General features: G+C 41.4%; 1 protein-coding gene across 4 annotated transcripts in view; it reads right to left on the bottom strand.

Annotated features, from left to right (window-relative positions):
* Positions 1–27,472, bottom strand: part of pcnx1 (pecanex 1) — a 273,657-nt gene that overhangs the window by 106,610 nt on the left and 139,575 nt on the right. For 3 of the 4 annotated variants that reach the window (XM_078233420.1, XM_078233421.1, XM_078233422.1), the window contains exons 7-8: positions 20,809–20,938; positions 14,757–14,932 (exon numbers count right to left, since the gene is read on the bottom strand). The exons of the other annotated variant lie outside the window; for it this stretch is intronic. In XM_078233420.1, the coding sequence (XP_078089546.1) occupies positions 14,757–14,932; positions 20,809–20,938 (306 nt within the window). The remainder of the gene's footprint in view (positions 1–14,756; positions 14,933–20,808; positions 20,939–27,472) is intronic. 4 annotated transcript variants of the gene reach the window in all.

Here is a 27,472-nt window from a genome sequence, read left to right as displayed (position 1 = left end):
GTTATGCCATTTTAGTATTCACTAATTTTACAGTATTTTCTATGGTTCACTTTCGTGCACAAATGTTACTGCAGCCAACAAGAGGGATCAAAAACAGTAACAGGTTGTCAGTGGATCATCAAGTTCCATGGGGCTGCACGGTGGCACAGTGATTAGCACTGCTGCCTCACAGCGCCAGGGACACAGGTTCGATTCCCGCCATGGGTCACTATCTGTATGGAGTTTGCACGTTCTCCCAGTTCTGCGTGCGTTTCCTCCGGGTGCTCCGGTTTCCTCCCACAGTCCGAAAGACGTGTTAGTTAGGTGCATTGGCCATGCTAAATTCTCCTTCAGTGTACTCGAACAGGCACCGGAGAGTGGCGACTAGGGGATTTTCACAGTAACTTCATTGCAGTGTTAATGTAAGCCTACTTGTGACGAATAAATAAACTTGAAAAAACTTGAAAAAATTGGACTTTAGCCTACGATTTGAATGTTGTGTGCTTCAAGGAAACAAAGAAATTTGTCAGATGGGTTAAAGCAAAACACAGCACTTTCCAAACATCTATATAACCTGTAATAAATACTACAGTAATAAAATCAGAATAAATCCCAACCAGTATAGCCTAAACATAGAAAATGCTGGGAAAGCTCAGCAGGTCATGGCAGTATCTGTGGAGAGAGAAACAGAGTTATGTTTCAAGTCCGTATGACTCTTCTTCAGACACTGCCAGGCCTGCTGAGCTTTTTCCAGCATTTTCTGTTTTTATTTCACATTTCCAGCATCCACAGTATTTTGCTTTTAATTTAGCCTACACACCGCTATTCAAACAGTGAATGATAAAATCGTTTCTTGCGCTGACCTGCAGGTGGGAATTATTATTAACATGAACACAGCACAAGCTTTGCATTAATTGTATTATGTGGGACACAAAGCAGACAATAGCTGAACTTAGATATGATCACATGGATTTTAACAACCTCCATGTAAATATATAGAACTAATTTATTCACAAAAGCGCAACCCAATTCCATTATTATGCCATTGGTGAAAGAATAATTTATGTAGTTCAATCTTGTCTTGAGGATTAACAGACAATGTACAACAGAAATGGACTGACACGGATACCAGTAAACAGAACATCTGAAGACCAGCATTAGATGTGTCAACTATCTGTGCACTGCTTTCAAACTTGCACTGCTCATAAATACCAATTCAAGTCAAGGAGCTGAAGAGCAGGACAGCAAACAATAATTTGCCAGCATTCCTTCTAAGAAACTGACCTTATTTTGGAAGCAGAAGGCAAAGAATAGAAGGTGTTTTTGTGGGACATGTGGAACACTGTGTAGAGTGTCATAAAGTGGAAAGGTGTGGGTGTACACGAGTACAAGTAAAAGCTAGGCGTTTCCTTACGGAAAAAGGAAAAAGATAGATTTGCATTTTATATAGCATTTCTCATTACCTCAGGATGGTCCAAAGATCTGTACAGCCAATAAAGTATTGATGAGGTCTGGTCACTGTCGTAATGTAGGAAACATGACAGCCTATCCATTTATAGCAAATTTCCATAAACAGCACTGCAATAATCCTGCAGAAACTTGCAGCAAATGAGGAGGCCATTCAGCCCATTGAACCTGTGCTGGTTCTTTGAAAGTACTTTGCCGTGTCTCCACTTTTTGTCTGTGTAATTTCCTCATCTTAAAGTGCCAGACCAACTCTTTCAAAATTACGCACAAGATCAGCTTTTACTACCTTTGCAGAGTGTTTCGACAGCGAAGTGAAAATATTTCTCCTCTTCTTCCCTCTTGATCTTTTTCTAAATATTTTAAATCTATGATCTCTGGTTATTCAGCCATTCAGAGGGAACAGTTTTTTTCCACAGCAACATCTCTTATCATCTTGAAAACCCAATTAAGTCAGCTCTTAACCTCCTCTGCTGTAAAGCAAATAATCCTTATTCTGCCATCCTCTCCTCATAACTCCAGTCCCTCATCACCAGTAACTTCCTGACAAACCACCTCCACACCCTTTAGAAGGTTTTTATATTTTTTCTGAAGTGTGATACCCAGAATTGTCCACAATACACTCAGAAGCCTAGCCACCGATTTAGAAAGTTCAAATACGATCGCTTCGTTTTAATATTCTATGCTTCTTAGTGTACAGTCTTTCCACACTAGTCCTCCCAAAGTATACCAGTTCAGAATTCTCTGCATTGGCATCAAGCTGCCACGGTTTGGCCCATTTTACAATCCTGAAATCTGCAACTAATCTGCTACATTGTCAAGTGTCTACCATGTTCAAATTTTATAATGCTGCTCTCTACATCCAACTCTAGACCGTTCATAAAAATTGCACAGAGTAATGGGCTCAAAACGGACCCTTCAAGAATACAACTGAAAAGCAGCTATTCATTACTGCCCTTTACTTCCTGTTACTGAAGCATTCCTGCATCATACTATTTTTAATTGATGTTGGCTGACTCGTTAGTGTTGGCTATGACACGGAGAGCTCCCTTGCTCTTCTTTGAAATGCTGCCATGGAATCTTTTATCTCCACATATTAGGACAGACAAAGACTCGATTTAACAACTCATCTCATCTGAAAAATAACTTCTCACACACACTGCAGTATTCCCTCAGTTTTGCACTGATATGTCAGCCCAAATTTGTACTCAAGTGTCTGAGCAGGACTGGAATTCACAATCTCCAAACAAGGGGCAGGAGCATGACTGACTGGGCCATAGCTGACATAATAAAGGAGAGATGTAAATATAGCTACCTGAGGGCTACCTTCACACATCATCTAGTAGCTTTATTTTCTCATAGCATTGGCACTAGTTGGGTAGAATTAAGCATTCTTTCTGGTTGCATCACAGCTTGGTAGGGCTCCTGCCCTACCAAGACCGCAAGGAACTACAAAAGATCGTGAAAGTAGCCCAATCCATCACGCAAACCAGCCTCCCATCCATTGACTCTGTCTACACTTCCCCCTGCCTCGGAAAAGCAGCCAGCATAATTAAGGACCCCATGCACCCCAGACATTCTCTCTTCCACCTTCCTCCATCGGGAAAAAAATACAAAAGTCTGAGGTCACGTACTAACCGACACAAGAACATCTTCCCTGCTGCTGTCAGGCTTTTGAATGGACTTACCTTGCATTAAGCTGATCTTTCTCTACACCCTAGCTATGACTGTAACACTACATTCTGCATGCTCTGCTTTCCTTCTCTGTGAACAGTATGTTTTGTCTGTATAAGCGCGCAAGAAACAATACTTTTCACTGTATGCTAATACATGTGACAATAATAAATCAAATCAAACAAAAATGATGGTCTGATACCAATAAATGGGAATGGAAGAAGGTACATGTCTTTAGTCCCATAGTTTGATGATTTGACAAATGACTACCACTGGAACAAAACAATAACCTCAAAAATGTACCTGTATGGGCTTACTGTTGAGGCAAGTCGGGGCACGAATTCAACTTTGACAAAAATGCAAATGGAGGGTTAAGGGATGAGTCACCCATTTTGCACTCCAACCTATTTTCAATTCGAAAGAATGACTTCAATGGAAGAAAAAGTATCAGGTGGCAAAGGTAATGGTTGACAATCCACTAATACCCTTTTTGCATCCCCACATCTGTGCTTCACCAAAGGCTGTGGAATATAGGGCCCACTTCATTCAGGCAACTTTGCAGGACTTGCTGTAATTAAGAGGAGATGGACATACTTTCCTTCGCACTGGAGGGAGGGCCAAGAGACTATAAATGAGAAAGGGGGTGCCGGAGCTAGAAAGAATCTGGGGACATGCAGTTGGAGGATAGAATGTAGGCAAAAGGGAAGAGAAAGTGGTGCGTGCAGCATTTCCTGTAGAGCTAGGAGGAGCAGCATCATGAGTATAATAACAGGAGAGGAGCTGCCAATAAAGGCCCGAATGAAAACTGGGGAATTTATTGTGGGTAGACAGTGAATGGTTACTTGCATTGGAGGGCAAATGGGGATCAAAGGGTAGATATCAAAGATTCTCCTTGTGCTCAGGGAGAGTCACAAGCACCGATACATGAGGTATCGGATGCAGAGGGGCCAAGTACAGATGGCAGCAGCACATGATATTGCTGGGGTGAGAGTTGGCAGATGTACTTCGGCTCTTCCCATGTCCATACAAAGGGGAGTTTGCTGCATTTGATGTCAATGCCGCGCATGCACAGTTCTCGTGTTTTATTCCTTGTGAGCAACAGAATAAGCAGCAGCCAGGAGCAGATCTGCTTTTCTAAGAGTTATTGGAGCTGCAGGACATATTTTACAACTTCTGCTTCTTCAACTAGTATTCCTCAACACTGGATCTACTGAACACTTCAGAAACTTGCTCAGAGTTAGGATAAAATGTTTTGTTAACCCATTAAAGGCACTCCCAAACCATTTAAAATCTAATGGTTAAGAAAAAGGAGATACATGTCCGGATGCAAGTGCACAATCCAGCATTCTCTCCATGAACCTGAAAACTGGATTGGCAGCAGGGCAGTGAAATTAGGTTCTGCGAGATCAGAATCAACTCTGTAATTGAGGTCATAGACTAATAGATACAGCATAAACACAGACAATGAATGGAAAGGTATATGCGAATAGCCCTCTGCATCTAGGGCAGCATCTTTCAGTGAATAATTCCCAGTCGCTGCTTCTCTGAGGGTCCCATTGGATTTGTGTGGGACAGTATGCATACGCACACAGGTATCGGTGATTCCTGCCAGAACAAGATGGCCACAGTGTTAAAAAATTATCTTCCTACCCATATTTTAAGCAGCTTGCTTTGAAGACTGCTATTTAGGCTGCTGTATAATAACAAACACAGAGATTGCAGAGTGCATTCTTCACCTGGTCTTTCATGCAGTTTGCAGGACAGTCCCAAAATAGTTGCAGGGCCCTCTTGGCATATTTAAATTCATCCTGCCAACAAGCTGCCTAAAATCAGTGGGGACTAATATGCTGACAGTTAGATTACCGGAACAAATTAGATGCAGGACCACATGCCCAGAAATTAGGACACATTGCGCTCTTTATACATCCAAAAACCGTACAACATGCATACCAACTGCTACCGCCCAGTAAATCCAAGTAATGTTTACTGACTGGTTCACATCAAGTGTTAGGATGTCAGACCATTCCACCATAACAATTGAGATTGATGCCACTGCGTTAGAAAGTAATTATCATAGCTGTGCCCTTAGTAAAATCAATAGTAAGCACAATTTTCCTACACTTTAACCAGTTTCATGCTATTGCCACTCAGGATTTTAAAAATAATGGCACTGGTAGCCTGATGGAAAAGTGCTTTGTTGCTTCAAGATTTGAGGCTGTTAAAAACATATTGCTATTGCAAAGATTAAACAACTAGCACCTTATAGTATCTACTTCCTATACATGGGATTTTTCATTTTTAATATTAAGTTACAGAGATCATTTACAGAACTTAAATAACCCCTTCTCTGTTCCCCACAGTGCACTGACACCACAAACATACCTTATCTAATTACAGCAGTGATTAATAATCAATTGCACTCAAGTCAGGAAGATAGTACTAGACCTTAAGAGGGCACAGGTAACCTGCTGTAATGGGCAAACACATAACAGATCAAATTCAAGTATGAGGTGATGCACTTTGGTAGGAAGAGACCATACTTGCTAAGTGATACAATTCTAAGGGTAAGAAAGAGCATAGACACTTGGGAGTGTTTGGGCACACGTCTTTGAAGGTGGAGGACAGATGAATAAAGCAGTTAACAAAGCACTATATACAGAGGCATTAAGTACTAAAGCCAGGAAATTATTTTAAAAACTGCATAAAAACACAAACTTAACCCCAGCTGGACTATTATGCCCAATCCTGGGCACAACACTTTAGGAAGGACATGGAGGCTTTGGAGAAGGTATAGAAGCAATTTAATAAAATAGTTACAGGAATGAAGAATTCGGATTATGTGGATAGACAGGAGAAATTGGGCTTCTTCTCCTTAGAGCTGAAAAGACTATTTCTGGCAACTGTACTGAAGATTTGTGCTCCAGAACTTGCTGCACCCATAATCAAGCTGTTCCAGTACAGCTACAACAATGGTACCACCCCACCGCACCGCCCCCCCCCCCCCCCCACCCCCGCAATGCAGAAAATTGCCCAGTATGTCTTGTACAGAAAAAGCAGGCCAAATCCAACCCAGCCAATTGTTGTCCCCTCAATCTACGCTTGATCATCAGAAAAGTGATGGAAAGGGTCATCAACAGTGCTATCAAGTGGCACTTGCTTCTGTTACAAGTCAGGTTGGATACTTCAAGGTGTTCTATGAAGCTCGCCTGACCTGTAATGTTTTAAGTTGAATTTGGCCACGATGAGCATGCGAGGTTTCACTTCAGGTATGATTCAACTGACCCACGAGCAGCTTTTATCAAAAACAAAGTTTAATTAAGAATATTGTTGACATGTGTAGTAAGACACTTAGCAAGAACTTTTAACAATTGCAAACAAGAAACACAACAACCACGATAATGTATAACTCTTAAGGAAATATCTCTGTGTTCCAACCAAAGCCAACATCCAATACACAAAACCCTCCAAATAAACACAATACAGCATAGGATAATGCCCACTTGTTACAGGAATTCAGCCTCCTGCGTTGAATGCTGAAAATCCCGTGAAGAAACTCAGAAGAGTTTGTAGTCGAATCTGCTTCCCAAAACACAGCTTTTTTAAGGCAGGATGGCAATAAGCCTCTCCTTCAGCTAACTGATAATAGTTTCAGAACCAAACAAAGAGACGAACAGGGAGAGGGAGAGAGAGAGAGAGGGAGAGATTGCTTCTTAGCTCGCTGCTAAACTGTTTCCAACACTCCCCAAAATGAAACTGAAAGCCCAAAGGAAAAAAACCCCATCACTTGACTGCCACAAACAAAACTGAAAGCCCTAACACCTGACTGCCAGTTTAGCTCCATCCTCCCAATGACATCGCTGAAGCTGTAAGCTGCATGATTTTTTAAAAATACTTTTCTTAAAGGTACACTCACATGACACTTCGCATTAACTTGCTCACTGATGCTCAATTTGGCGTCTGCCAGGATCACTCTGCACCTGACCTCATTACAACCTTGGTCAAACATGGACAAAAGAGGGGAACTTGAGTTGACATGAGTCACTGCCCTTGATATCAAGGTGGCATTTGACTGTGTGTGGTGTAAGGAGCCCTCGCAAAACTGGAGTAAATGGGATCAGGGAAAACTCTTCACTGGTTGGTGCCTACTATCTACAAGATGCACTGCAGCAACTCACCAAGGCTCTTTTGCCAGCACCTTCCAAGCCTGTGAGCTCTATCACCAAGAAGGACAAAGGCACCAGATGCAGGGGAACACCTCCAAGCCACACACTATCCTGATTTGGAAACATATTGCCAATTCTTCAGTGTCGCCGGGTCAAAATCCTGAAACTCCCTTCCTAACAGCACTGTGGGTGTGCGTACACCACATGGACTGCAGCAGTTCAAGGCAGCAACTCACCACTGTCTACTCAAAGGCAATTAGGGATGCATTGTAAATTCTGGCTAAGCCAACGATGCTCATATCCCGTGAACGAATAAAAAGAAAAGGGCAACATACCACTGTAGAAATTTTCGCAGTCCAGAAAGACTTGCAAATTTCAGTCTTATTTAAACCAAAACAATCAGAAATGTAATAAATTTGAAATTCAGGGATAAATCGCACATTTCATGCCTCACAATCCATAAAAATAAGTCAATCATAATATTCTTATTATAGACACTTGAAATGATCTGAATATATAAATTACATATAGCAGTGATACTGACAAAAATCTCAGAAACTGGAAAAGATGGGCGGCATGGTGGCACAGTGGTTAGCACTATTGCCTCACAGCGCCAGGGACCTGGGTTCGATTCCCAGCTTGGGAAATTCCACACTGTCTGTGTGGAATTTGCACGTTCTCCCCATGTCTGTGTGGGCTTCCTCCGGTTTCTTCCCACGGTCCAGAAACGTGCAGGAGAGGTGGATTGGTCATGGTAAATTGCCCTTTAGTGTCAGGGGGATAGCTAGGGCAAATGCATGGGGTTATGGGGATAGGGCCTGGGTGGGATTGTGGTCGGTGCAGACTCGATGGGCCAATTGGCCTCCTTCTGCACTGTAGGGTTCTATGATATTTCTATGATACATAAATATCTTAAAAGTGATTTTCATCAACAATTACTTTAAGAGGTTGCTCTTCGATTCATGCGATTCATCGTGTGTGGGATCAAGCTTGCCAGAAAAGCAGAGCAATTACATTATGACTAGAGGAAACTTTCATATGTTGTGGGAATAAATTCGGCTCATACATAAAATGCACTGCATCAAAAAAAAACTGATACTGAGGATACTACTTGGACTGATTCAAAAGCCAAATTGTTCTCTTCTTCACCCCACTAGCAAAAGAAAATGTACAGCTGACAGTTGTGGTACCAGACTTATCGCAATTAAATCTGATTACTAAACAAGTGATGGGAACCACAAGCTGGTTCTGCTGGTCAGGTTAATTAATAATTTAAAACCACATACCACAGCCAACTGCTGTGCTTTCTGTTTGGAAAATTTCTCTCAAGAAATGGCATTTGTATACCACTGTGCCACAGGCTAGTTTTAACTTTATTTATTGGTGTCACAAATAGGCTTACATTAAAACTGCAATGAAGTTACTGTGAAAATCCCCAACTCGCCACACTCCGGTGCCTGTTCGGGTACACTGAGGGAGAACTTAGCATGGCCAATGCACCTAATCAGCACATCTTTTGGACTGTGGGAGGAAACCGGAGCAGTCAGAGGAAACCCACGCAGACACGGGTGAACGTGCAGACTCTGCACAGACTAGGGGAATTTCACAGTAACTTCATTGCAGTGTTAATGTAAGCCTTAGTTGTGACTAATAAATCAAACGTTAAACTTTAGACAGTGATCCAAGCCGGGAATCGAACCTGGGTCCCTGGTACTGAGGCAGCAGTACTAACCACTGTGCCACCATGCTAGGGCAAAGCAAAATTAAGTGGTGAGCAAACACAAGGAGTACGTGACTGAGGGAGACCTTGATGATCATATCCAGGATCGGCAAATAAATGAGATTTAAATTTGGTGACAAGCAAAATGGCTACGGTAGGTGTAAACTTTCAGTCTTAAGTCAGGCATGCTTCAAAGCAACACCATCATTCTTTCAAATTAAATCATGAAGTAAGATAAACTAATTTTACCTTAAAAAAAAGTATGAGTAATAGGAGTAGAAAATGCTGGAAAACCTCAGCTGGTCTGACAGAATCTGTGGAGAAAGAACAGAGCCAACGTTTTCAAGTTTGGATGACTCTTTGTTTGAGCTCTGACTCGAAACGTAGGCTCCATTCTCTCTCCACAGATGCTGTCAGACCTGTTGAGATTTTCCAGCATTTTCTGTTTTTGTTTCAGATTCTAGCATCCGCAGTATTTTGCTATAACTGAATGAGTAATATTATTTAAACGATGAGTGCTGCAAGCATTTCCAAGGGACCTGACTGGAAGCCACTGAGTCAAAGCTATTGGTGTGGGAGTGGAGTTGCATAATAACTGGGTATTTGTTAATGTTCTGCTTAGTAATGTTACGGTCATCAAGATGTGGGATGGTAATGCTGGTTCTGTCACAAACAGTTCCTAATTACTGTAGTTAAAATCTCCGATTATTATAATTGGCCCCTTACTCGATGCCTTCCTTCTCTCGGCCAAGTTCCAGATCAAGACTTTCACCCTGGTTTGGAGGTCTACAGCATACCTTCAATAACAATTATATCTGTTACTACTGATTAATTCCAGCTAAGTAACTTTGTATTTGCCTTTTAATTTTGCATTACCTCCGTGCTTGTGCCACAATACTGGAATTTATAAAAGAAACAGAAAATATTGGAAAAACTCAGCAGGTCTGGCAGCGTCTGTGGAGAGAGAAACAGAGTTAATGTTTCGAGTCCAATTCGAGTCCAATGTGCTTTGGTTTTGTTTCAGATTTCCAACATCCGCAGCATTTTGGTTTTATTTTATTGGAATTTATATACAGGGTATATTATCACATCATCTCCTTTCCTCCTGATCAGGTGTAAACTCTTCATATTCTCCCAAACATCCATCCCCTTGATCAGAGACTTTAAAAATATTTTTACTTAGTTTATCCTTCACTATTGTTAAATTTATGATTTTTTGATACATGTTTAAATAAGTACGTCTTTAAGGGTAAGTTCTTACATTTATCATAATGACCCCTAAGTTTAGATTAAGCGCATCTCCATGATTCTACCTATCCTGACTCTTAGGTGCCAAACACCACCACCACCTCTTGTTTAGCCTAGCCAGTCTGCAGAGGCACCCACTGTTCCAAAGGTTTTCTTTTGTTTCTTTTCTTCGGCCATTACCACTCCTTTTGTCCCTGCGCAACCGACTCTTCGGTCATTTAATCTATCCTGTTTCTAACCCTATCACAGACTTTCTCCTATTGTTCTTTTTCCCTTGCTCAAAACCTATTACATTTCGAACCTTTACTGATGAAAGTTTAAAACGTTTATTCATTTATTAGTCACAAGTAGACATACATTAACACTGCAACGAAGTTACTGTGAAAATCCCCCAGTCGCCACACTCCTGTTCGGGTGCACTGAGGGAGAATTTAGCATGGCCAATGCACCTAACCAGCATGTCTTTCGGACTGTGGGAGGAAACCGGAACACCCGGAGGAAACCCAAGCAGACACGGGGAGAACGTGCAGACTCCACACAGACAGTTACCCAAGCCGGGAATCGAACACGGGTCCCTGGCGCTGTGAGGCAGCAGTGCTAACCACCGTGGTCATCAACCTGAAACGCTAATTCTGTTCCTCTCTCCTGACCTGCTGAGTATTTCCAGCATTTTCTGACTTTATTTTCTATAATAGAGTCCAAGATCCTAGTATTCAACAAATGTAATAATCATTGGTAAGACAATGCAATGTCATGCAACAGCAATGAATTTTTGTTATACGTAGGTCAACTGATAGAAACACTTGCATTATCCAGCATGTTCCAGGATGTCCCAAAGTGCTTTACACCAACAACTTATGTTTATCTTTAACGTAATAAAATGTCCTAAAGCACTTCAGAGCAGCTTTATAAAATAAAAGGCACACCGATCCATATAAGGAGATATTAGGTCAGGTGACCAAAAGCTTGGTAAAAGAGGTAGGTTTTAAGGAGTGTTTGGAAGAGGAAAGTGAGGCAGGGAAGTGGAGAAGTGCAAGGACGGAACTCCAAAGCTTAGGACCTGGTAGCTGAAGGTGTGACCACCCAGTGGAACGAGTAAATTCGGGGATACACTAGAGGCCATATTTAGATGGGCGCTATGTCCAACCCTGAAATGGATGTGGGACTGGAAGATATTACAGAGATAAGGAGGAGTGAAGCCGTGAGAAATTTGAAAACAAGAATAAAAATCTTAAAATTAAGATGTTGCTTGACCAGGAACCAAAGGAGATCACGAGCATAGATGGATGGCACGTGGTGCGAGTTAGGTTCCAGGCAACAGAATTTTAGATGACCTCGAGATTGCAAAAGGTAGAATATGGGAGGCGAGTCAGGAGTGCATTGCAAAAGTCAAGTCTAGAAGTGCCAAAGGCATGAATGAGGGTTTCAATGGTAGATTAGCTGAGACAAGGGTGTAGTCAGTCAATGCAATGGACGTGGATACAGGCGGTTTTAGTGATGGTGTAAATATATCAGAAGTTCATCTCTGGATCAACATGACAGCAAACTATCTGATTTCTCAAAGGACAGTGGTCAGGGAGAATTATGAGTCGATAGCTAGGGAACAGAGTTTGGAGCAGGGACCAAAAGCCACGGCTTCAGTCTTCCCAATATCTAATTGGGAGAAATTTCTGCTTGTCCAGTACAGAATGTTGGACAAGTAGTCTGATAAGTTAACAACAAGGAAGTAGTCAAGAGAGGTGATGGTGGTGGCGAGGCTAGCTGCATGTTGTCAGTGTACATGTGAAAATTAGCACTGTGATTTTGGACAATGTCAGCAAGAGGCAGCATGTAGTAAGAAGTAGGAGAGGTTTAAATATCGATCCCGGGGGAGTGGAGGGCTAATGGTGTGGGAGCAGGAAGAGCTGCCATTGCAAGTAATACTCCAGCTAGTTAGGTAAGAATGGAACCAGGCGAGAGCAGTCCCATCCAACTGGATAACAGTGAAGAAGCATTGGAGGAGGATGTTATAATTAACACCATTAAAGACGGTAGACACATCGAGCAGGGTGAGGGGTGGTTTACCTTTGTCACAGTCAAGCAAGATATCAATTGGACTTGATAAGAGCCATTTCAGTACCATGACGGAGCGAAAACCTGATTGGAGGGATGGAAAGATTGAATTATGGAGGGTGACAACACGGTCCAGGATTTTGGACAGGGAGGGAAGGTTGGAGATGTGTTGTATCAAAGGTCTGTTCCTTTTGAGGAAAGGAGTGATAATGACAAGGAGAGAGACACAATACTTGATGACAGAGAACCGTTAACAGTATTAGCTAAAAAAAAAGGGGGGGGGCGCGGGGCAGGAGGGGAACTTTTAAGAGTTGGGGTGGCATAAAATGGATAGCATGGACATGCTGAGCTCAAAGAGGGCAGAAGGGCAAATAGCAGAAAAACAAGAGAAAGATTCAAGTCTAGAGCTTGGGTAGGGAGAACATTAGAGGAAGTTTGACCCAGTGAGCGAGTAGAAGGGCAAGGAAGAGATGTGGCAGAGCAACTGTTTGGATGGTCTCGATCTTAGTGACAATGAAGTTCATGAATTCCTCGCACTTTGTAGGTGAGGGTGGAGGAGACGGTGGAGAGCGGTTTAAGAAGACAGTTACAACCAACAAAGTAATTTTGAAGAGTAGGAAATGCATAACCAATTTGCATACAGCAAGATCCCTCAAATAGCAATGTGATGGTGACCAAATAATCCGTTTTTTCAATGAGGTTAGTTCAGGGAAGCTGGGGAGATATTGGAGCCCTGAAACTGAATTGATACTTCATCTGAAATAATTTGATTTGATTTATTGTCACATGTATTAGCATACAGTGAAAAGTATTGTTTCTTGCGCGCTGTAGACAAAGCATACCATTCAGAGAGAAGGAAAGGAGAGAGTGCAGAATGTAGTGTTACAGTCATAGTTAGGGTGTAGAGAAAGATCAACCTAATGCAAGGTAAGTCCATTCAAAGTCTGATGGCAGCAGAGAAGAAGCTGTTCTTGAGTAGGTTGGTCCGTGACCTCAGACTTTTGTATCTTTTTCCCAAAGGAAGAAGGTGGAAGAGAGAATGTTCGGGGTGCGTGGGGTCTTTAATTATGCTGGCTGCTTTGCCTAGGCAGCGGGAAGCGTAGACAGAGTCAATGGATGGGACACTGGTTCGTGTGATGGATTGGGCTACATTCAAGACCTTTTGTAGTTCCTTGTGGTCTTGGACAGAGCAGGAGCCATACCAAGCTGTGATACACTTGTATCACAGGTTACACAGGTTGTAACAAAGAAGGTCCTAATCAAGAACTAATTTTAAATGTGGATACCACCCCAAAGCAACAAAACAATAAGATCAGTCGCTTCAAGAAGTGCATTTTCTTTTTGCTTTTACTGATTGTAACAAAGTCAAGTTTATTTAAAGTCTATTTATTTGTCATAAGTAGGCTTACATTAACACTTCAATGAAGTTATTGTGAAAATCCCCTAGTCGCCACACTCTGGCGGCTGTTCAGTGACACTGAAGGAGAATTTAGCATGGTCAATGCACCTAACCTGCGCATCTTTGAACTGTAGGAGGAAACCGGAGCACCCGGATGAAACCCACGCTGACACAGGGAGAACGTGCAAACTCCACACAGACAGCGACCCAAGCTGGCAATCGAACCCGGATCCCTAGCACTGTGAGGCAGCAGTGCTAATCACTGCGCCACCATGCCATCCTGTAACAATCCTTCAAACCAGATTTTTATCTCATGTGCGAGCATTTAAGCAGCTCAGAAACATAGAAAAATAAACACAAACAATTTCTGACAAGAATGAAGATTCCACCATTTTCTTAGAAAAGATGATGTGGCTCACTATCTTTACACAAATTGTTCATCTCAACATTTAAATTCATACCATTCCTGACAATTGTTCAAAGACTGAAATGTCTTTTTTAAATTTTACTTTCATTTCCGCTGAATTGCAGCCATCCCGTATGTACTTTGTGCAGAAAATGTCATAGGTATTCAATGTAGCTGATCCCAGCAAAATCCAAGGACAAGAAATACAAACCAAAATATAGGCTTTTTTGTTCTGAAGGTCACTGCACTCAATCTTCAAGCATAAGCTTGAGCTGGTAAATATTCAAAGCAGCATCATCTTTTTTAAGCTCGAAGGAACTAAAAAGTGGCAAGTTTAAAGAGACAGTACATCCTTTAAAAAAAAGTGGGTTGAATTTTGCACCCAAAAATAAAATTTACTTATTGCATGACACATTAATTTGGGCAAACTAGTGCCCTTTTGGTGGACACATACATCTGGCGCCAATGCCAACTGCTTCTTCTGAGGTGTTGGGAAAGAGTTTGAGCACATGCAATTTAAGTAATATTGCAGATTTTAATTTTGATTTGAATCGGCCATTGTGATTCGCCAAAAGGAATACTATCTCTTTACTGATAAGAGGACTTAATACTCATAATGAATAACTTGGGTAAGTCTTCCAGGCTGCCTACCAAACCCATCCTGTAAACTGCAGCCACCAACAGCAGAGGCATTGTCATGTGATGCTTCCAGGTGGACACTTCCATTCCTGACCAGTAGGGAGGCGCTAGCGCTAAGTACAGCAGCCTGTGACGGGGGTCGGGACTGGATTTTGATCTGAGAAGTAGATGGCTGACTATCTTGAAGGCTACAGTAAAAAAAAAGAGTGAATACGAAGACATCACATCAAAAAAGACAATGAGAGAAGACATTGATCTAACCGAACAGAATTGATCATGCACTGATTAGCATGGGACCACAAAAGCACACTAAGAGTTCATATTTGGGTTGTTCATGCAGTCTTGCAAAAGCAAAGAAAACAACCCATCAAATGAATCATCGCGAAGAGTTTCAATAAGAAAGCACAAAGCAGAGAAATTTTCAAGCAGCAAACTGCTTTCAGACAATGGGCCAACATCCACCAAGTCAGCAGTTGTTGCTGTCGCAGTTACACCCACGATAAAATACAAATATATATGATGTTGCATTTATCCCCCATTTGGCCCTTTATGGTTGTTTTGCAGCTACAAGTTAAAATGTTTTGGGTGTAACGTCATAGCACAAATCCTATGCACTGAATGGATGGTGGAACAAAAAGGAGAACACAAAAGCTGATATTGCATTGTGAAGTTCCAGGAGATGCCTTGTAATCAGAGAGGCCAGTATAAGAACAACAGCCATATAAGAATGAATGAGTCTTTTGGATTACAATTTTTCAGAGTCTTAATTAAAGCAACAACTGAAATATTTCAAAAATGCAAAATTTGCATTACAAGAAAATCTGGTGTAACATTTTGTATGCTGTAATATAAATAGTATGGGCATCATGTAAACTAATTTGCCCCCAAATGTGAACTGTAAAAGCTAGCGAGAAGATTAAGGATTAATTAAGCTTTAAATTGCATGGGGCCCTGAACAGCAGATTATACAGAGGATAAACGGAGCTTAAGCACCCTTGGTACATGTGAGGCAGGATTCTGGATAACGTATCTTATACTCCAATGACTAATGTCTTTTAGGGAAGGAAATCTGCCATCCTTACCCGGTCTGGCCTACATGTGACTCCAGACCCACAGCAATGTGGTTGACTCTCAACTGCCCTCTGAAATGGACAACAGTTAGGGACGGGCAATAAATGCTGGCCCTGCCAGCGATGCCCACATCCAGTGAATGAATAAAAAAATACAAGAACCATCTCCCAAAACTACAATGGCACTGGTTTCCTTATTAAATGCTCATTGCTTATACCTAGATTTTGTTAAAAAATATGCTTCTCTGCTAAAGCTTATTCCATTAATAGTAAGACAAGTATGAGTAAGAAATATATTCATGCAACATCAATCAGGAATAGCAGACTTCTGATACATAATGTACAAGCACACAGAAATAAGTACTGTACTGTCTACTTGAACCTTGATCAAGTTTCACCGCATGTACTAACTGTTAGCTGAGCTTTTGCCATTCTTTGACTCAAAAGGTGTCATTTCCTAAAAAATACTCTGCATAGTTTTGAGATGATTTATGATTATATGCAGCTTCAGTAAATCTGTTTCATCTTTTCCAGGGATTGCGTGATCGAGTGGGTGCCATCAGTTGGGGGTTAATTGTGCTTATCGGCTGCACAGGAAAAGTTTGATGAACTAACTGGTCCTTTCCTGTTTTTTATTATTGTTTTCAATATTTATCTTATCAAAACATTATCTATCTAGATTATTATCTTCATTTAAATTAAGTGTTATGAATTAAATAATCTGAATATTTTTCAGATGATCATCACTAATTCGTGACTTTTGTTATCTCCGAAGCCGCCATTTCTACTGTCTCTAGGTTTTCCGATGTAAAATTCTGGTATTTGGGCATCAAATCATGCTGCTTGCAGTCAGGGGAGAAATTTGCAGGATGTTGTGTCAGACCAATTTACTGTTCTCTGAATCGTTCAATTAAAATGATTCAAGAGTTACAACCCAATATAATTCCCTTTATAAATATTTGGGAAAATTACCTCACTATGAAGGAGGATTTAAAAAAATAAGTTGACCAGTTTTTCCAAGTTTTTCTAGCTTCAAGATTGTCCAGAATAGGTAGCAACATCCTGATATTTGGAAAGGTGTTTCATGGAAAGGAACATTCTTTTGATAAAATTGTTTCCCACCTCCTTGAACTTCCATTTTTAAGACTAAAGATATTGAGTGTGGCTAAATTACACTGTTCTGATTAACTTTAGAAGTGATTTTAATGGGGAGAAGCACGGTGATGTAACAAAGTCTATGAAGGATTAAGTAGATCCGTAGTGAATTCCATTCTACTGTATAGAGTATAAAGGGTGAAAACCTTGCAAATGGAGTTTAATGAGGGGGAATGTGAGGTAATGCACTTTGGTAGGAGGAATGCAAAAAGCAAGAGTATTATCTAAATGGAGAGAGACTACAGATAAGTGAAGTGAAGAGGGATCGAGGGGTTCTAGTGCACGAATCACAAAAAGCTAGCAAGCAGGTGCAACGTGTAGTTAAGGCGGCAAACGGCATTTTGTTTTTTATTGCAATGGGGTTGGAATTTAAAAATAGGCATATTTTGTTGCAGTTGTACATGGTGTTGGTGAGGCCTCACCTGGAATACTGCGTACAGTTTTGGTCCCTTTACCTTAAAAAGGATATAGTAACATTGAAAGCAGTCCAAAGGAGATTCACCAGGCTAATTCCTGGGATGAGTAGGTTGTCCCATCAAGAGAGACTAAATAGTCTGCGTCTGTATTCTTTGGAGTTTAGAAGAGTGAGGAGTGACCTTATTCAAACGTACAAGATCCTGAGGGGGGCTTGACGGTAGATGGTGAGATGTTTTCACTAGTGGGAGAGTCTCGAACAAGAGGACATAGCTACAAGATAAAGGGCCGGTCATTTAAAACTGAGGTGCTAGAAATTCCTTCTCGCAGAGGATGGCGAATGTCTGGGATTCTCTGCCCCAGAGGGTGGTGGAGGCTGGATCATTAGAAGTATTTAACGTGAAGGTGGATAAATATTTGATAGATCAAATAGAGAGCTATGGGGAAATTGCACAGAAAAGGAGTTGAGGCTGGCATAGATCAGACTAAATCATATTGAACTGTGGGGCTTGAAGGGCCTGGTGGCCTACTACTGCTTCTATTTCTTGCATTCTTGTGTGTTTTCCACTAAGATATGGAAACTGGTAGTGAGAAAGGGACATTTGGTCCTTCAAGCTAGTTCTGCCTACTCTTTACATCACGCATCTGAGCATTGTCTCCACAGTTGAGCTTCTATTTTAAAGAACTTCACGTTCTATCTCTTATCCTCTCTAAAATTAAAATCAAGCTGCTAACGTGTCTCTAAATCTCTATCCTCCCCTCAGCAGATATCCATCCAGCTACCTTATAAAAAGGATAATTAATCTGAAGATAGCTTATCTGGAAGTCGATTGCGCATCTTTAATTCCGTTCAGTTTTAAATTTTGCACTTACATTCTCCAGTTCTATAACATCCGCCTTGTTACAAATCTTGGTTACTTCAATTGTATTAACTTGAAGATCTGTATCAAGCCCCCTCATCAATCTTATTAACTCAAAACAAATTTTGTTTGATGTAACTGCTCCAAGGCAGCCATTAATTGTAAAATAATAGCCATAAAGTGAATATGTTGGATAAAATTATGCGCAACACTACTTAAACGGTACAAATCTGTCGTTTGATAATTGTCTTGTACACGTAATCTTTGTTAACACATGTCAGAACAAATCCGAGAGCTTTCAGATTAAAAAGGGGGATACTGAAAAGCTTAAAATGATCCAGCTTCAAGATTGCAATTGTTGCTCTGCTTACATCAAAAGAAGATTGACCACTTGTTTTACTTTGGCTACAAAATCTAAAATGTCTCTGTTAAACAAAGAATGTGGCCATGAGGTAACAGGCATATTATATATATCGGGGGGTTGGTTAGCTCCATTGGCTGGACAGCTGGTTCATGATATAGAGCAATGCCCATAGCACAGGTTCAATCCCTGTATCAGCTGAGGTTATCCATGAAGGCCCTGCCTTCTCAACCTTGCCCTTCACCTGAGGTGTGGTGACCCTAAGGTTAAATCATCACCAGTCAGCTCTTTCTCTGAAGGGGAGAGCAACCTATGATCCTCGGGGACTGTGGCGACTTTCATTTCATAAAACTGTGCCAGATGTTTTGCTGAAAGTGGTTGGCCGTGGATAGTGATAGCAAGTCTGAGTCTTAGCCAGACCACTTGGAGAAATGGTGAAGGGAAATAAAACTACACGCAAGTAATCTTTATTTTTCTCACTTCTCCAACTCTTAAATGCCAGTTACAGGGATGTACTGGTGAAGCTTTCAGAGGTTGCACTTTACTGCTAGGAATGGTGTATGGCGTAAAGAATAAATGGGATGGAGGGGAAATCTGTGATGATAAGCAAACGGCTAGGCCATGTAGCTCTCTTGAATTAATTAGTGGGCAAAAACATCAACAGGTGTAGAACTAAGCGACACAGATCCTAAAGTCGCATGTTTAATTGCCTGACTGTACTTAGTTAATGTCAGCCAGAGGAGTAATAATTTAGCTGGAAGTTTGGCGGGTGGAAAATTATTGACATGGTTTCCACTCCTGATGACTACTTAAGTGATCTCCTCTGGAAAGTAAGCATGTGGGTGTCAAGTGAAAACAGGATTGTTTCGCTGTCACAGGCATTTACTTCTTGTTCATTCCTTGCCCTCCTTTCCCCTGGCTCTATACTTGCTTAAAGGCTATTCAAATCTTCCTGTTCTGAGGAACAGCCATTGATCTGAAAATATTAGTTCTGCTTCTCACGCCTCAGATGCTGCCTGACTTCCTGTGTGTTTCCAGCATTTTCTGTTTGAAAGACATCACAACTAAGTTTTAAAAGTTAAACAGTCTGCACAGATTCATTGTCCAACCTTGCAGATGTCACTTGGGAGAGGTACCAGAGGGCTGCCAGTATCATTGAGGAGGGAGAATGAGATGGTGAAAATAGCTAGATTTTCACAGATTGCATAATTTGCACATTTCTTAACAATTGTTGAAATTAAAAAAGGTTTTGCTCCAGAGTTTCCTGCAGCTGTCATCCACATAGTAACACATAATTAGTGGTAATTTTTGTTTTCATGTAAATGGGTATAAATTACATATTAACCTTTGTCACAGGTCATTTACTGGAAAATCATTTACTTGGAGCCACTCAGTGGTCATGGTGACATCACACTTTCCCTAAGTTAAATAGCAAATATTTACAATTCTGAGCAGTGGATAGATCCTTTATTAAACACTAACGTTTAAAGGTTTATAATCCTGAAAACACACCTTCTATTTTGTCAAATTTATGCTGCTCCCCTTTGGCAAAATGGACCGTTCCACCGATCTCATCTTGGGTTGAATCACAGCCTGCTCCTGTTCCAACTCACGACTTCTTCCATTGGAACAATTCATACAAAAAACAGGGAAGCAACATCATTTTGGCAACAAAATTTTAAAAGGTGTAGAGTCAAGATTCTGAACTGATAAAATCTGAGTTTTAAATAAAAACTCATTACTCATCAGAATTTATCAAGTACTTGGGCAGACTTGATTTTTTTTTTTAAGTGCTTGAACTCATGTACAGTATACTGCATTTCTGAAGACGGGCAGAAAAAAGGTAATGGTTTGCAGATTTTAGTCAACTATGAATTGAAAAACCACACTAACAATGCCTAACTTGTAGTGTACGCACAAAGGATTTACTTTTCCAATTCATTCGATGGGCATCACAACAAAGACAAGATAGGGACAGTTTTAAAATGGAGAAGCGAAATCTTGGTCCAAGATCTGCAACATCAAAACTTTATGCACAAAGCAGAGGACAACATGCGCTTTCATCAAGCCAACATGCTTATGAAGTCATGCAGCAACAGCCTAAAGGCACAGAACATGCTTTGGTTTTCAAAAACAGCTGAGGAAATAGCAGAATGCAAGAGATACTTGTGGCATGCAGTTGGCATGGTCATTTGATGTCATACCTGAGAGGTGATCCAATGAGCGAGGCTGGAGGGGTGGGGTTACTCCCCGCATTGTGCCGTCGCCGTACGGCTTGGCGCCTGAACGTACTGCGTTCACGACGAAAAGTAACCGTCTCATCAGTTGTTTGGGCTGGCACAGCAAGACAGGTGTAAGCAAGATAGGCATTAACAACTCAGTCAATAAACAGTATGAACAATACTGTTCCGGTCATGTTTACTAGCCATTTATTTGCACAGGTCATCCCTAACAAAGTATCTTTATATAAAGTGACACTGTCAAGTTCATTGTAATAGAATAGATTTTGTCACTTTAATCAGAAAACTGTAACACCCGCTCTTTGAGTTGCTCCAGTTTGTTTTCAATTTGACCAAAGATTAACGTAAATATAAAATGCACTACAAATCAATGTATAACCAGAAAAATAGTCAATTTAAGATATTAACAGATAGTTATTAAAATTACATGCTGTTGATGCTGAGGATTTTACTTGTATTAACGTTAACCAGCTCAGCTGGTACCCAAATGTATTAAGAGGATTAAGTTTAGCTACGGAAGTGTTAGATGGATTGGCCTTATTAAACTGTCCCTTAGTGTCAGAGGGTTTAGCAGGGTAAATATGTGGGGTTATGGCGATCGGGCCTGGGTGGGATTGTTGTCGGTGCAGGTTCAATGGGCCAAATGGCCTCTTTCTGCTTTGAAGGGATTCTATGATTCTATGAAAAACATGAATCCTTGATCAAAACTTTATTGCTGAGATGTGGTAATAAGGAGAATTAGATTTTCTGCCCAATCCAAAAAAAAGGTACAAGAATGTGTCATAAATCCAACTTTGAATAGAATTACTTTTACTCTTGCAGATCATCTTCAAATCCTGTCTGAAACTATGCTTTTAAAAGTAGATGTTATGACAGATTAGCTAAATACAGTCAATTATTAGAGGTGAAATGAGGTCCATTAGCCACATTCTGCCATAAATTTCTCATCTCAGCAACGCCACTTTGGTGAGGCGCTGCATAGCACCTTCTCATAAGAGCACATCAGGGGGTATCACATCTCAACCCACTTGTGCACATCGCCAGGCAGCTAGCTTTAGTACTAGTATATCGCAGCCCTAGACAGAAGAGGGGGTAAAATGATCAAAAGTCTGATGCACAAAGAACAATGCAGAGTACTAACTGCAGCGTTGCTGACATCATATTTTTAAATCATGATCATGTCAAAGTGGGATGTCTGAACATTTTCTCTCACAAATATCAGTAGAATTACCAAAATATTCGATAATTCTGGATTTCCATCGCTACAACATTGGCAGCCAAGCATTAGGCTGCCTTGGCCCTAAGCTCCGGAATTCATTCCCAATACCTCGCCACCTCTTGTCTTTTCAGATTCTCTTTAACCAAACATTTGGTCATACATTTGACTATCTGATGTGCTTCTGTGAAAAAGTTTGATTGGTAATTCTTCTGTGAAGCATCTGGAGATGTTTCAATACGTCAAAGGTGCAATATAAATGACAGCTCCCACTGTTGTGATGCTAATATTTCAATTTGGGGATGGAGTGAAGTATAAACTTGCAGTCACCAAGACTTCAATATACTCAAGTAATACAATACAAACCTCTGTGACAAGAAAGATAATGCGATGACAAAAGAACTCCAAGTGGAAACCATTGGGAGTCTCAACCTTAGCCTACAGTTGAAAAATAGCATTAAATTAATTGTGATGATTATTTTTCCTCTCTTTTCAACATGGTTAACAGTAAGTTTGATGAAACCATTATGAGGACTGAATGAGGAGCACGAGAAATAGGCTGGTACTCTAAGTGCTTGTTCATTGCAGGCACGAATCCCATTATGAATGCAAACTCTTGCGAGAGGGCCATAATGGGATTTGTGGCAGAGAGATCTCATCTTCCCCATCCCTGCCATCAATGTAACCAGGTTCACTCGCAGAAGAAGCGTGTTGTTGGTCTCTGTGCTCGAGGGTTGGGGGCATGTTCCTTGTCTGCTGGGGATTCCAATGTCCGTTGTTGGGGAGGAGGGATCTTTAACATTACTCTGAGATTGAGGTGCCCTTCCAATCTCTGTGCAGTCGCCTTTCCTCTCTTTATTTCTCTTTCTGTACCAGATTAGACTCCAACTCACCTTGCTTCTCTTTTGTTTAATTATTTTGTCAATTTTTGAATCTCATTAAAGAGAATATTTCAGCACGCACGCACGCACACACACAGCTAGAGACCTGGGTTCGATTCCCGGCTTGGGTCACTGTGTGGAGTTTGCATGTCCTCCCCATGACTGTGTGGGTTTCCTCCAGGAGCTCCGGTTTCCTCCCACAGTCCAAAGATGTACTGGTTAGGTGCATTGGCTATGCTAAATTCTCCCTCACTGTACCCAAACAGGCGCCGGAGTGTGGCGACGAGGGGATTTTCACTATGACTTCACTGCAGTGTTAATATAAGCCTACTTGTGACACTAATAAATAAACTTAGGTGTCCTTCCAATCTCTGTGGAGTTAGCCTTGCGGCTCTATCAGGCTCCGCCCCACCAGAAAAATACACCCCATCCCCTTGCATTTTTCTTATAAAGTGTCAGAGGTCTGGAGTGAAAACCTCCCTGTTTTTCTGGCGAGAAACATACTTGTTTTCAGTCAAAACCTGACACACTGCCATTTTTTAGGAAAATTCCAGTCAAAGAAAGGTGGTTGTGACAGAAATGAAATATTTTTCTCAGCGGGTCAGGCAGAAGCTGTGGAGAGAGAAACAGAGTGCTCATCCAAACACTTGTTAAAGGTTGTAAGGTTTCCAGCCTCCACAACCTTCCCTGGCAGTGCATTCCAGATTCTCACCACCCTTGAGTGATTTTGTTTTGTCAAACGGTCTCTGAATCTCTTGCCCCTTATCCTAAAACTGCGCCACCTTGTTATTGACCCCCTGAACCAAGGGGAACAGCTGCTTCCTCTTCACCTTGTCCATACCTCTCATAATGTTATACACCTCAATCATGTCCCCCCTCAACCTTCTCTGCTCTAAAGAAAATAAGCCAAGCCTATCAGTCTCTCCTTCGAGTTCAAATGTTCCATCCCAGGCAACATCCTGGTGTATCTCCTCTGCACCCTCTCCAGTGCAATCACATCCTTCCTATAGTGAAGTGACCAGAACTGCACACAGTACTCCAGCTGTGGCCTAGCCAAAGTTTTGTACAGCTCCAACATAATCTCCCTGCTCTTATAATCTATGCCACAACTGATAAAGGCAAGTGTTCTGCGTGCCTTTTTAACTACCCAATTCACCTGTCGTACCATATTAACCTGTCCCAAATCTCTTACATTCGAACGTATGCCTCCTATTTCCAGAACTTTCAATCACTGGAAACAGCCTGTTGTTGTATACTTCTATCTCTTCAAAATTTTAAATACCTATATCACCTCAGAATCTCCTCTATTTATTTAAAATAGCCCTAATTTTTCAATTTGTTAACTCTCCTCATATATTCTCACCCCAGGCAGGATCCAGGAAATTTGCACTGTGTCTTCTCCGTTGCCTCAAAACTCTCCCTTTAGTGTGGAGTCTTTTTATTGTCCATAACATTCTAAATGTGGTCTTACTAAAGTTATATAGATGCTTACTGTTATATCTTGACAGTTATGTTCTATACCACTTGCCATAAAAAATAATCATAGTTTTCTCTATGGACGTATCCATTTTAGGTGATGCTTTTGACATGTTATAGAATCATAGAATCCTACATAGCAGAAGGAGGCAATTCGGCCCATTGAGTCCGCACTGACCACAACCCCACCCAGGCCCTATCCCCATAACCCCATGCATTTACCCTAGCGAGTCCCCCCAACATTAAGGGGCATAAAGCATGGCCAATCCACCGGACCTGCACATCTTTGGACTGTGAGAGGAAACAACGCAGACACAGGGAGAATGTGCAAACTCCACACAGACAGTGCCCCAAGCCGGGAATCGAACCCGGTTCCCTGGCGCTGTGAGGCAGCTGTGCTAACCACTGTTCCCCCACTTATAAATGGCTCTGCTCCTCCTTATAATGCTGCTTTCATTAATTCAATTATCAATTTTATTTCATTATTAATATACCTCTTGCTATTTATTAATACAGCTCACACTACTTATGGGTTATGCAATTCGCCTGCTAAAAGTGATGGATGGTGTAGTAAGTAAATGATTGTGTGAAAATATGGAGGCATAAACAATCAAGATAATTCTGAAAACAAAAGCAATGTAGTGGAGACGTAGGAAATCTGACATATAAACAGGAAATGCTGGAAATATTCTGCAGCTCAAGTAGCATCGGTTGAGAGAAATATAGCTTAATTTCAGGTCAATGACTTTTCATCAGAGCTGGGAGGAGAGATGCGAGGGAGTTGTGAGGGAAGAATGAACAGAAGGGAAGTGCTGTGATAATATGGAAGGCAGGAGTGATTCAATGACAAAATGAGTGATGGTGAAAAGCCACAGGGGATGGTGATGGGGCAAGTAAGGAAACCAAAGATGAGGCCCAGTGTAGCTGCAAATTACAGAATCATTTCCAGCAACTACAGTCCAAACAGAATGGAAGCAGTGGTTACAATCTGAAATTGCTGAGTCCAAAAGGCTGTAAAATGCTCCATGAGCCTCCACAGAGCTTCATTAGAACACTGCAGGAGGCAGAGGTCAGAATGGAAATGGAATGGAGTACTCAACTAACAAACGACTGGAAGCTCAGGGTCACGATTTCAGACCAAACAAAGGTGTTCCACAAACCATTCCACATTTGGTTTCCCTCCGACACACGACGGCACAGAGTCGCTGAGCAGAAACTGATAGCCAAGTTCCGCACACACGAGGACGGCCTCAACCGGAATATTGGGTACATGTCACACTATTTGTAATCCCCACAGCCTGCCTGGACCTGCAGAGTTTCACTGGCTGTCCTGTCTGGAGACAATACACATCTCTTTAGCCTGTCTTGATGCTCTCTCCACTCACATTGTTTGTATCTTAAAGACTTGATTAGCTGTAAGTATTCGCATTCCAACCATTATTCATGTAAATTGAGTTTGTGTCTTTATATGCCCTGTTTGTGAACAGAATTCCCACTCACCTGAAGAAGGGGCTTGGGGCTCCGAAAGCTTGAGTGGCTTTTGCTACCAAAGAAACCTTTTGGACTTTAACCTGGTGTTGTTAAACTTCTTACTGTGTTTACCCCAGTCCAACGCCGGCATCTCCACATCATGTATGTGTAAGTGCCATGGGAAGAGGAGGGGCCTTTGAGGGTAACTGAAGAGAGGACCAGAATTTCATGGAAGAAACGGTGCCTTCAGAATGCTGAATGGGGTGAGGAAGATGTGTCTGATCTGGCATCATTCTGGAGTTGAAGGAGAATGATTCATTAAATGCAGACACTGGTGGAATGAAAAGCGAGGACAAAAGGGAAGCCTGGTTCTGAAAGGGAGGGAGGAGGTGAGAGCAAAAGTGAGGGAAATAGGATGGTCATGGTTGAGAACCCCATCAACCTGGTGGAAGGGAATCCTTAACTAAGGAAAAAGGAAAATAAAAGCACTAGTCTGGAAGATGACATTGCCAGAACAGATGCAATGGAGACAAAGTAACTGGCTGAATGGAATAGAGTTCTTACCTGAGGCAGGGTAAAAGGAAGTGTAATCAAGATAGCTGTGGAGGTCAGTGAGTTAATGGTGGACATTGGTTTTCAGCTTATCCGCAGAAATGGAGGTAGAGCGATCAAGGAAGGGAAGAGTTACAATGGATGTTGTGAAAGGTGAGAAAGGTGAACACTGCAATGCTGATAACATTTGGACCCGGAGTACTTTGAGCATTTCCTGATTTATGTCCAGGAAAATTGTGTTCAGTGCATAGAGTGGATGATTCAGAAGCCTGCATTGTCAATATTGCTATGATTAAAGCCTTGGAATGGTCAGCTGTGTGTAGGAAGGCAAGTTAAACAGCTCGAGTTTACTCTCTCATCTTAAAACTGTGCTGGAATTTCTAACCTCATTTCGGTAATTGGATACTTAAGCCATTGTTTTTCCCATTAGTCAAACAATTTGACCTATACAACCTCTTTCCAAAACTTAAAACAAAGCTGGAATGCAGTCAGTTCAGCAAGTCGGTAAGAAGGACTTGCAGTAGTGGCAGATGTTCCAGAGGCCATGGGATTTTGTGTGTGTGTGTGTGTGTGTGGTGGTGGTGGGGGGGTTAATAACCACTTTAATATGGTGTGAACAGCTGCCTAAATTGTCTGAAATAGCTGAATATAGTTGACAGCCATGACAAATGGTTCGCGACATTTTCCTCATCTCGGTAGCTATTCAGGGTAGGGGATGGCAGCATATGCAGTGAGGACTGCACTACATTTCACTTGCCACTTCTTTGCCCACTTTTTATATCCTCTTTGTTGCTTTCTTTGATTCTTGGATTTTTGACTGAGCTTCCGAATCTATTACTGTCTAACAATGTATCGAGATACTCAAACCATAGTTGTACAAGAGTTCATGTAAGTGATTCCAGAACAGAATCACAACCAATTCCAAGCACTGAGAAACTTCCATTATCTCATTCTCTGTTTCCTTCCTCCCAACTAATTTTCAGTTTAAGTTTAGTTCAAGTAAATCCTACTTCTAATTCTACATCGCTTAATC

The sequence above is a fragment of the Mustelus asterias genome, chromosome 18 (assembly GCF_964213995.1).
Source record: "Mustelus asterias chromosome 18, sMusAst1.hap1.1, whole genome shotgun sequence".
Classification (NCBI taxonomy): Eukaryota; Metazoa; Chordata; class Chondrichthyes; order Carcharhiniformes; family Triakidae; genus Mustelus; species Mustelus asterias.
Note: the sequence above shows the minus strand (reverse complement) of the source record. Positions and strands in the feature narration are given on the sequence as shown.